The sequence below is a fragment of the Podarcis cretensis genome, assembly GCF_951804945.1.
Source record: "Podarcis cretensis genome assembly, chromosome: 3".
NCBI lineage: Eukaryota > Metazoa > Chordata > Lepidosauria > Squamata > Lacertidae > Podarcis > Podarcis cretensis.
In genome coordinates this window covers 25,777,976-25,790,229 of record NC_137172.1, presented here as the reverse complement: position 1 = coordinate 25,790,229, position 12,254 = coordinate 25,777,976, and the positions used below count along the sequence as shown (strand labels likewise).

The window sequence follows — 12,254 nt, the reverse complement described above, 5'->3', positions numbered from 1 at the left end:
TGATTGCAGTTGAGTAGCGAAATGTGAAGCTACTCAGAGCCAAAACAGCAATGCAAACGCCTTCCAATTTATTAAACACTTCTGCCTCTAGCTGGATAATCTCTTAATCGCCACGAGCCTGGAGGGAGCTGTCTTTAGGGATTTCGAAAACTTCAACAATGCCAGTTTTCACGCTATATAGGATTAACAACTTTGATGTTCTAATACACTTGTGAGCACTTCAGAACAGAATAAAAAATTATTTTCTGCAAGTAAAAGGTTGCGTGTATTTTGGGGTGGGAGGAACAAGACTCATTAGGTCAACTCAGGCTCAGACTACAAGGAACTCCATATTAGTGATTTGTTCATGGTGTTTCTAGAAATCCGCCCAAGCAGACTAAAAGCCAGAAAAGAGGAAGGGTGGGTGGAGGGAGGAGGCTTATTTATTTCCCTCTGTCCCCCCCCCACCTCTGAGTTGCTTTCTCTCCCATGGGGAAAACCACAGGAAAAAATACAAGGCTCTCATATATCATTTCCCCCATAAGCGGAAAAGGATGCTTGAGGAAAGAGAATTTGACTCGGAAAGTGCCCAGAGGCAAAAGTGTCAAATAGCACTTCTCCTGCTGTGCTTCTTTCCCCCTGATTTACAGCTAAAGATGGGTGAATTTGTCAATTTTGTTTTCTGTCAGTTTCTCTTTCCCCCCCTAGAAATTCCCTTCAGGGTCTTTGCAACAGACACACACAGGTAACAGAAGCAGGTGGGTTGTCCAATGTACAGTACAGGAGCTGGTGGAGCTGGTGTGTGTGTGTGTGCATGGATGCATGGGTACATGGATGTATGGATGCATGCCTGGCCTTCATGCATGTTTAGCATCCCACCCCCAATCAGGCTGAATGCCCAAACAGAACTATTGTCCTCTGTTTGTGGCCTTCCAGTTTGAAGCCCAGAGCAGTGCAATCCCTTGCCACCTCCAAAGCTTTCTGATATTGAAGTAAGTTCCATTTCAAATTGAAGTAAGTTCCATTGAGCAACCTGCACCTGCAATAGCCCAGACTACGCTCTCATTGTGAAATCTCTGTTTCTGCCTTCCATCACTGATGACCAAATTCCTATAAAAGGCAGCGGACAAATAAAATATCTCTCTACCCCGTGGGTAGCCGTGATCCATTATTTTAACCGTAAGGGCATGAAGGAGTCATAATTCAAGAGAAGCAGAGGGCAAGCTGGGTAGGTTTTCTTAGATAATTGAAATTGACCCATAATTCACCGGTAGCCATGGGAGATGTTGCTCCTTGCGTAACTCTTCATAACTCCGTTCGGCATGAACTGATTTTCAAAAACACACACACACATACACACAAAATCCCATCTGCGAAAAGATCACATTTAATTTTTTTGGACAGGCGTTGCTTGCTATGCGTAACAGGACAAAACAGCAATAAAAAATATGTCTGCTGAATGAAAAATAAGGACAGAAGAGGCTGCTGGATCAGGACAATGGCCAATCTAGACCACTATCCTGTTCTCACAGTGGCCAACCAGATGTCTGTGAGAATCCCACAAGCACCTGAGGACAAACCTACTCTCCCTTCCTGTGGCTTTTAGAAGAAGAGAAGAAAAGTTTGGATTTGATATCCCGCTTTATCACTACCCGAAGGAGTCTCAAAGCGGCTAACATTCTCCTTTCCCTTCCTCCCCCACAACAAACACTCTGTGAGGTGAGTGGGGCTGAGAGACTTCAGAGAAGTGTGACTATCCCAAGGTCACCCAGCAGCTGCATGTGGAGGAGCGGGGACGCGAACCCTGTTCACCAGATTACGAGTCTACCACTCATAACCACTATACCACACTGGCTCCAACTATGGAGCCTCCAACTATGGAGGCAGAACATACCCATCATGGGTGGTAGCCACTAATAGCCTTTGAACAATCCCTTTTAAACCCACCCTTTGGTGGTCCAACAGTCAATCTCTCTTCCCAAGTAACTCTGGGACTTGCAACTCTGTGAGGAAACGAGAGGTCTTCTCAACACACTTAAACTACAGTTCCTGAGATTCTCTGTGGGGAGCCATGACTGATTAAAGTGGTACGACACTGCTTTAAACGTATTGTTCCTTCCTGTGATTATTTTTTTCTGGGCACTCCTGTGGTTTAGGGTTAACATTTGAACTAGCTACCTCAACATTTATGCTAGAACATACATAATTTCAAGATGCTTGTTCAGACATTTCATCCCCTTCACACCAACATGGCAACACCTGAAAGTTTCTTCAAAACCAAAGAATTGCCCACAGAACAGCTCAGAATGCAACTGTGGTGTACATATGGAGGTGGTTGCAAAATTCAACCAGTTCAAAGATTGAAGATTGGCAAGAGATGGAGTCATCAGTAGGAAGGTTGTCAAAAATTGCCTTTCAGTTGGAATAATTAAACAAGAGCAATTGAGGAGACTCAAAACAGCAAATTTAATTTAAATGGGTCCATTGTTAGCCACTCTAATGATTCTCTTTCTTCCAGAATTCATTACTTACTTTCTTTCCTTAAAACCACAGAAGGCAAAGACAGAAGTACTTCGGTAAAAAGTTTTTACCCTTTATTAGTCTTTCCTACAATATCTCATCAAAATCAATGGAGACAACACCGCATTGTTTGAGGTTATTGCTATTTAAACACTAAGAAACAGAGAACGTTGTTTCTCTATTACAAGGAGGGGTGCATAGAGTCTCATGGAAGGAGACTGACTAATGCACCTTAAGACATAATAACTATAACCTGTTTATTGGAGAAGCACAGGCAGTTTGCTTTCTAAGGGGATTTACTGAAATAGAAGTCATAATTCCCAAATTTCCATAGCTAGAATTGTACTAAGCACAGTTAAAAACAATTTTCAAGATGAATACCTTAAGGCCAAATTAGACTTTATATGCAAGGTGTGTGTGAGAGAGAGACTTTCAATTATTTTTATTTTTAAAAATAATAATAATCTGGTTTGAGAGATTGCAAGCAAGAGCAGAAATGTTACTTAACTGTTTCACCACACATTTTTCTCAGTCAAAATACACACAAACACACAGAGAGAGACAGAGACTTTTATTCCTGCTATGAAATATTTTCACCCATGGAGGGTGAAAACAGCCTGAAAGAGTTGGGTTTGATCAACGGCCGAAACAAAATCCTTTGCAGAAATAACAGCTCCTATCACCACACACACATAACACAGATTCATATACAAATTTAATAACTAATTAAGAATAAGAATAAGAACCTACGCTGCATTTCTGATCTACAGAGATTGTAATCCCACCCCTTTCAGGTAAACCTTGCTTCAAAAGCTGCCAAGGACCATTAGATTTCTAATAAAAACCCAACTGGAGGTGCAAAACCAGATAAAGGCCTATGGAAATCAGCAAAATTTTGAGGCATCTCTAAAAGTTCCTTTTTTTCTGAAGCAAACCCATTACCTTCCAAAAAGCACAGTGAAAATGATCATCCTCAACACTTTTGCTGCAGGGCCACCTAATCAAATATTACTTACCCTTCCCTGCATGAATTTTCCACACAAAGTGTCTTTTTCAGGGGGGACAATAATGAAAAATGAATCGTATTTCAAAAAGATGTGGGGAGAAAATAATTATCCGATCAGTGGAGCTAAGCGGTTTAGGTCCAATTCTAATCATTAAGATGATGAACATCCCAAAGGCAGCCTTCTCCTCACCTCTGTGGCAGGAGAAAAGTAATTATTAGACGGAAGGGCGTTTTTCAAAAGATTAGAAAGAGAAGCAGTTAGGAATGGAAACGCAATGCTGCTTATCAATTTGCAAGTTCTCTCGTAGGTGCAATGTGTCATATGGCACACAAGCGGAAGGCCACACAGCCCATACATGCCAGGCGGCCATTTCGCGAAGATTCAATCTACAATAAACCTTTGCAATAAAAAGCAAAACTTACCTCCACATTCCAGAAAAACTGTACATGGTGCTCACACAGCGTGGCAAGTCGGGAGACTTCAGCCCATCCATTTGGATAACAAGTGCAGGAACACCGAAAAGGACAAGGTATTTCACATAAAAAAAGAGGACCTGAGCCAACGCCAGCCCACCTGAGAAGAATGCAAGGTATTATTTTAATATTCATCGTCCTTCCCTCTCCCCGTAAATAAGGTCATATAGTCCAAATATACATCATTAAAGTGTACAGTGTCTATTATTTCTTTCTGCCTCAATCAACTGTAGATGTGCATGTGTGCTGCTGATAACACCAAGGCCGCAGGTTCAATACCCATATGGGCCACCTGCATATTTCCACATTCCAAGGGGTTGGCCTAATTGACCCTCGGAATCTCTTACAACTCTACAATTCTATGATTCTGATGCATGGAACATGTACACCAACTGTGCCTATTAAACAGGTTGAAGCAAACCTTTTCCTTTGGCACTCCTTTCTTGTGGCTTGAAGCCACTGGTTCGAGTCCTACCCTCCAGAGCAGGAGAAAACAAGCTTGCTCCATCTTCTGTGTGGCAGCCTTGTAGATATTTGAAGATGGCTGTCATATCTCCTCTGATTCTCCACTTTAGCAAGCGAAACATACCCAGCTCCTTCAACTGTTCCTCATAAGGCTCAGTTTCCAGACTTTTGATCATCTTGTGTGCAGTTGTATGCAATGAAGTTATCCCATTCAAGCAAGGAAGTCTGCTTGCACAACAGAACTTGCCTTCCCTCTCCTCAACCCTATTCCTCCCAAATAGATACCTTCCAGATCAAATGGGACAGGCGTGAGAGAAAGGGGCCAGGGAGTTCCATTGTACAAGCAGAAGTTCTTGTGCAAATAGGACAAACTTCGTTGGATACAATCCAATGTTTTCAGAACTCTGTCTTAAGGATTCCATCATTTTCTGGATGGATGTTCCGGCCCTCCATGATTCCGCAGCTAAACCACTCCCTGATCTTTTGAAGGACTGTTTCAGGAAAAGATAAGTGTGGAAGAGAACAAACTGTTTCAGTGATTCTGATCACAAGCTCAACCTGGGTGTACTCTACACACAAATAAAAAAGGTTGTGAAAATGCTTTTTAAAAAAATATATATTGAATTTGCCATAGCTCACCATCGCCATCTAGTGTCACATTTGTATAACGCACTTTACAACACACTTAAAACATTTTATTTGCAGCTGTACAGCTGAGTCCCCAGTGGCCACAGTGCTAACCATGGATCTTAAGATGATTTTATCAAGAATCAGTTGGAAAGCAAAATTTCTTCATTAGCATAACTGGCAGTCATCTCTGGACCTGCAGTAAGCCACCCAGGACAGGATCCCTGACACATTCCCACATAGAAAGATTGATTGCAACAACTGGAGTCTGCTTAACGTAAAGCAATGTTCCCTTTTCAAGTCGTGTTCTTCAAGGAGTAAAACATGCACCTGAACTCTCAGGTGCATCTCATATATACACATAGAGCATCAATATGTTAAAACCTCTTCCTTCACTCATTCTAGTTTATGAACCACAGCAGGTGTAAGAAAACATCAGAAATGTCACACTTCCTTCCAGAATCTCAGCTGGGACCTCCAGGTTTGGATTGGTATAATAAGCAAATATTGATTTTCAGCTCAGCGGAAATCAAGACCTATTGATCTGGGAGATAAATATTTACCCTCAAAGGGCTATAAATCTTCATGTGCCCTAAATATAAAGTCAATAGCTGGTGTGTTCAGTGTTATTACAGACATTGCTCTACTTGTCCGTCCAGAATTCTCTTGGTCTTTTATAGCATGTGTTCCAAAAAATGTGCTTTAAGCTGCCCACACCCCACCACCCTAGAAAAAAAGAACCAAGGTAACAGCCTGCCAACTGGTTTTCATTTTGTGGAAATTTCTGAGCTCCTAAAGACAGTCTTCCCAACGTTCAGTTCTGAACATTTGCTTTTCTGTGAATTCCTACAATTCCAAGAGCAGTTTAAAAACTAGTCCCAGGGAACTTTGGGGACTGTACCTCTGTGAGGGAAATGGAGGTGGGGGTCTTCTGGCAAACTACAGCTCCCAGGATCCCTTGTGACTGTTTAAAGGGGGTATCATAGTACAGTGGTACCTCGGGTTACATACGCTTCGGGTTACATACGCTTCAGGTTACAGACTCCACTAACCCAGAAATAGTACCTCAGGTTAAGAACTTTGCTTCAGGATGAAACAGAAATCGTGCTCCGGCGGCGCAGCGGTAGCGGGAGGCCCCATTAGCTAAAGTGGTGCTTCAGGTCAAGAACAGTTTCAGGTTAAGAACAGACCTCCGGAACAAATTAGGTACTTAACCCGAGGTACCACTGTATTTTCAATGAATTGGATAATGTGGTGGGTTTGGGACAGAGAGGGAGAAACACACTTTGCACATTTCAAAGGCACTATATAAATATTATGGTTGGTTTTGAAAAGTATCACACAGTTAGAAATATTTTAGCATGCAATCCTGAGCATACACATACCTAGTGGTACCTGCTTAGCATGGAAATGATTCCAGATTCTCCAGTAGGGGGTGGGAATGTCCCCAGTCTGAGACACTGGAGAGTCACTGCCAGCCAGCGTTGACAGTACTAAGTTTGATGTGCCTACGGTCTGACTTTGCATACGCCAGCTTCCCACATCCCTACGTTCTTCACAAATGAGGCTTCTGCACGCACGTTGGCACCCATGAAGGCCACCAAAAAGAAGAGGGGAAATTGTGACTCTTAACTCTGCCCGCTTTGCCTCACACAAAAGATTGCTGTAGTGGTTGCTGGGCAACACCACTCACTACAGGAGACAGGAATTGCAGGCTTGCTTTTTCAGCAATGGTGGTGGCTAAGCCAAATAGTCTAGTCACCAACCCACCACCGCTGTCTCCTGAGGGAGGGGCCAGAAGGAAGACGCACAGTTGGATGCTCCTTCCCAAAGATGCAGAGTGCACCCAAGTAGTGATAGCCAATCCTTCTCCCTCACCCACCTCATGCTCTGGAATAGGAAAGGGCAGCATGGCTAAGGGTCTTGGGGTGTTTTTTCCACTCTGCTATCAAAGAACCCCCTAGCCTTTCTCCCACATCTGGAGCTGTGGAGCACCAAACAACTGCTTACCCTTCCCTCCGCACATCTCACTCGCTAGAGGGTGATGCTGTCAGTTTGCATTTCTTAGTGCAGAAAGTATTGATCTGATATACAGAGATCTTTCCTATTCTAATTAATTCAGGAGGGTTCTGGAAGCTTCTCTGTGTGAAAGCAGAAGGTTCACAATGTTTGGGTTATTCCTTCAGAGAAGCTGAGTACAGTTGGTTTAAACTGCTTCTGTTCTCTCTTCTGTCGAGGTCATGATGACTATAAATGTAGGGCCAGAAGGAGCCTGGGTTTCACTTTCTCCTTCTATCTCTTTTCCTTCTGGTGTGGTGTTCTATACATAGTACAGTGGTACCTCAGGTTAAGTACTTAATTCGTTCCGGAGGTACGTTCTTAACCTCAAACTGTTTTTAACCTGAAGCACCACTTTAGCTAATGGGGCCTCCTGCTGCCGCCGCGCTGCCAGAGCACAATTTCTGTTCTCATCCTGAAGCAAAGTTCTTAACCTGAGGTACTATTTCTGGGTTAGCAGAGTCTGTAACCTGAAGCGTATGTAACCTGAAGCGTATGTAACCCGAGGTACCACTGTATGCTTAGTGTTAAGGTTTAGACTTATTATACGTTTAAGTTAAGTCTGCTGCAACTGGATTTCTTATGGACAGTGCAAATCCTGAATGTATTGGATTTGTGACCATTATGCTCATTTGCTTTCAGTAGCAGTAAATAATTTACTTCAGTAAATATCACACACTGATAAAAACGAAAGTTATTGTGCTGTTTCCCATCATTCACTTTCTGGGCATGAAAAGGTCACTAAAAAAATTCAAACCACAATTCTAGTTTATCCAGGGCTGGTCCTAGACTTAGGCAAAGTGAGCTCATGACCTTGGGCAGGAAATCTGTGGCATGAAATAGTTAATCGTTAATTATTTACCAAATGATCCTATTTTTTTACTTTGAGGTCATCCCTTTGGATTTTCTGCCTCAAGCACCAAACCGCCTTGGGCCAGTTCTGCATTTAGCACCAAGGCCAATAACCAAACTCCCTTGGAAAACATACATCTCCTTATGTGTAGGTGTGTATAGATAACTATTCTGAAGTTTTCCATGTTAATGTTTTCTCTCCAGAGAGTTCTCCTGCAATACATGCAGCAGCAGCCGCCACCATAACAAGCACTGTTAAAAACAAGAGCGTTGGCCCTTAAATAATTTACTTACAATTCCAACCATCCTTATTTAGCAAGTGGCTGTTGGCACACCTGCTTGAGTCATCTTTGTGTTAGTACCAGAGATGCTCCTCTCAAAAGGGAATATTCTATGCGTTGCTTCAATCGATCGGCAGAAGCAAGTAAAAGATTATGAGCCAGGGCTTAACAAGCTGCTTCGTTTCCAATATAACGGGGTGTCTGGAAACCATATCCTTTTTGATGTAGCTAGGCTAGCCCTGCAAAACTGCCAGCTGAAAACAGCTGCTTCTGCCCCTAAAACAGTACTGATATGTTCAGGAAAAGATACGGGGCAGATGTTTACTGCGAACAAAACTTTGCCGTATTTCCCTTCCCTGGACAAATTCAATCCCTCTCACCACAAGGTATCTTTTTATTTGTTCATTTGAAAGAGCGTTTCCCCCCTTTTTGCAGGAAAGCCAAGACGGCTAATGTCACTTTTGAAAGATGCAATTGAACAATTATGAAAAGAAATGAAAGCCTAAAGAGCAAAATAATCACGAAGCACCGCACTTTAATACAATCAAACGAGTAAACTTGCAGAGAAGCTCCACTGTGTTCAGCAAAGCTTATCCCAGGTGCAGAGGATGGAGACCTAAATAGAGTAGTGTTTCCAGTTCCTTGCAGAGGCCGGTAACTGTCAAGCTCAGGCAGGTTTGCTGGGGAAGGAATTTCACTGACTGATTTCACACAATTGATAGATGGTATCTGAAAGCAGGGCCTCCTCAGGGGAGCTAAATGGATGGGAAGCGTTTGTATAGCGAAAGACTGCATCCTCAGATATCCTTTCAACTTTAAACAGCCTTGATAAGCGTTATCTAGATGCCCCTGGTAAGAAAAGCGACCTGACATTAGAAAGAGGCTTACTGGGATAAAAACTGCTGTTGAGAGTTCTCCTCTTGCAACTGGGAAAGAAAGAAAGGGAGCTCCACAGCAAAGTGCATGAGGTAGAATTGGGCCTGCTTCAAACAACCAGTCATGAGGCACTCTGGGCTCCAGCAGGAAGGGAACTAAGCAGCCTAGCTCAAGCTGTTAAAATGCTGTAGCTGGATTAGGATTCAAATCCCCACGCAGCCCTTAAGCTCACTGGGTAACCTTGATCTAGTCTCAGCCTCACCTGTCTCACAGGGCTGTTTGCAGGAGTTGTATGGCGAACAGGGTGTACATCACCTTGAGCTCCTTGGATAAGTAGGATAGAAATGCAATAAATAAGTAAATAAATAAATAAGCGAGCTCCCATTGTGTTCACAAGCAACCTGCACAAAAATGCATTCACTAGTCAAAGTGTGTACATATGAGTGGAAATATCATACAAAAATACACTGTATTAAGGGAATTTGCTTGCAGGAATGTGTGTGTTAGGAAAATTTTGCGCTAAAACGCTGACAGATTTTCATGAGGAAGAATGAATTTGCATGATTATTCATTTATTAATAAAATTTATACACACTCACACTCTTCACAAAAGAGCACAGGGTAGCTGTCAGGGAACTGCCATCGGAGCCAGAGGCGGAGGGAAGGCTCTAGAGGGATGCCGGAGAGGGTCCCAGTAGGGAGAGAGGCAGCCCATCTGGTGGGGAAGGAAATCAGCGTAGCACCAGTGGAGAAGGGGGGCAGATGGGGGAATCGGAGAGAAGGCTCCTGGACTCCTCACCGGAGACCAGCGGGGAGAGCACGGGTCCTCCGCTGCCCACACCCTCCCTGCGCAGAAGACTTCCGCGCAGGGAGAGTAGGAGGCGACTGGGCGTCAAAGAACTTCTTTGCTGGAAGAAGTTCAAGAAACGCCCACTGACGGATTCTGCCAGCGATTGAGACAGCCACGGATGGGTGGCTGTCCGGACAGAAAGGGTTCACCCAGGTGACTCAGCCAGGTGTGGCGACGACTTACACACGAGCAACCCCCTAGAACCATTACAGTAGCAATGTAAAAAGTGTAAAGCTGAACTTAAAACTGAAAAAAATGAGTAACTGAGAAAAACTGGAATCGACTGATTCACCCCCGCCTAGTTTATAGTGCTGTGAGCCTCTTTGTCATGTATCTTCTTTTGAAAAGTGGGTATAGACTTGAGATTTTATGAGTGAGTTTTCCTTTATCGCTATGGGTCGCTCTTCCAAATCCAACCTTGAAAGAAAAAAGGAAGGAGTAATTTTTGCTGTGTGTCTTTCAAAGCTAATTTTCTCCTTTCAAAAAACACATACTGGAAGCGCCTTCAAATTTCCCTCAAATGCAGGAGGAGAGAGGGAAACACATTTTGATAAACAATGAAAAGCAAAGTTGTTTAAAAGCAAGTAAATTATCTTTAAATCATGGGTCAGTGTCTGGGGTGGGGTCCAATGCTTCCTTTTGCGATTACCTCACAAAAGAAGATGGGAGGCACCAAGCCCTATTCGTGGAAGAATCTAGAAAGTGCATGGGAAAATATATCAAGCCCAACACGCTTCAGGCTAGAGCCCTTTTTCAAGGGGGAAACTAAATACAAGTAGATAAAAAAACAACCCCAGTTTACAGTGCCTAATTGTCTGAAAGTCAGGGAAGTTTTCTGCCCACAGCATCCCAGGAAGATGTTGCCAGATCCAACTATTAAAGGCAGAATGGGTTACGGGGTTTTTGAATCCCTGAACATACATCCTACATAATAAACCACCAATCTGAATCGGCTTCAAAGAGTGAGGAAAGTCTTGAAAGAAGTATCATCAAGATATGCAGTTTTCTTTCCTACTGCCTCCGCAGTGCTAGTACTCCTTCGCATCATGACAAATACACCCTCAGCAACTTTCCACTTATTTAGAGGATACAGACTTGACAAAAGATGAGAAACATAGCTTGTAGCAGCATTCTTTATATGGATCTTCAGTCCTGAAATCTGTCGCATCAGAAACAGAATGCAACATAGCTAAAGACAGTTTATTGATGCCTCCCCTTGATCTATCCTCTGGGCTTCAGCTGCTTAGTATTGATATTATTACATCTTTGTAATAACGGGCATTCCAGATATCCTTTGAACGCTTCTTGGAAATTTAATCTGGTTGTAGTGGAAGGGTTTCTGAATTTGGCATAAAAAACAACAACAACACTTTTTGTAGTTATTTCAGGAAAACAACTTTGTTCACCAAGCCCATTCCTGAACTGAGTCCAAGAATGAGAGTTGTCTGCCAGTAATGAGCAGCTTAAACCAAGAGCACAGAAAACACTGCAGTTTTTTCTCTCCAGTCAAGATAATCTCAAAAGGCTTGAGAAAAACAAGCACCAAGCCGTGAACTATTCAACAGTTGTTACAGACTTTAAAATGTTCTGCATGGATAGCTACTTTTCACCTGCTGGAGGGTTTTTTTAGATATATATATATATATATATATATATATATATATATATATATATTCCTATTAATACTTTTTATGAAGTCCTCACTTGTCCCTTGTTTGGGGAGGAACATCTCATTAAGCACCCTAAATTATATTTTGTATTGTCTGTTTTCAAATGCAAGATGCCAAATATTTCCCTTCCTCCTCCTCATCTTGTAGAATAATAATACCACACCAAAAAGCCCCAAACAGCAGCAAAACAGATTCCTTTGTTGACTTTCCATTAGTATGTAGATGAATTCACAGACACTAATATGTTAAAAAACAAAACACTGGAAGCTTTAAACCTCAACTCACCCAATTCTCATTTTATCTTCTGGATTATTAGACAACAAATTAAAAGACACCAGCTACAGATAGTATTCTTAGACACAATCAGAATCAAGCTCCACTTTTAATTTGACAATAATAAATTAAACAGCAATAAAATTTAGCAATTATAGAGCACATGTCAGTGTGCAAAGCAGTTCACATACATCAGCTCAATTATTCCTTAGCACAATCCTGTGTGCCCGCCCCTGTATTATTAAACACTATGCTGAAAAGGCTGAGGACCACACAAGATGGAATGTAAAATAACTCTTTTATTGTCATGTGAAGGTATTCTA

At 42.4% G+C, this 12,254-nt stretch overlaps 1 protein-coding gene and 1 long non-coding RNA gene across 4 annotated transcripts in view; one reads left to right on the top strand and one right to left on the bottom strand.

Moving 5' to 3' along the window:
• Nucleotides 1–12,254, top strand: part of LOC307212094 — a 317,636-nt gene that overhangs the window by 133,052 nt on the left and 172,330 nt on the right. The window lies entirely within an intron of this gene.
• HHAT (hedgehog acyltransferase) overlaps nucleotides 1–12,254 on the bottom strand; it is a 187,175-nt gene that overhangs the window by 132,632 nt on the left and 42,289 nt on the right. For all 3 annotated transcript variants that reach the window (XM_079968801.1, XM_079968803.1, XM_079968802.1), the window contains exon 8: nucleotides 3,929–4,079. In XM_079968801.1, the coding sequence (XP_079824927.1) occupies nucleotides 3,929–4,079 (151 nt within the window). The remainder of the gene's footprint in view (nucleotides 1–3,928; nucleotides 4,080–12,254) is intronic.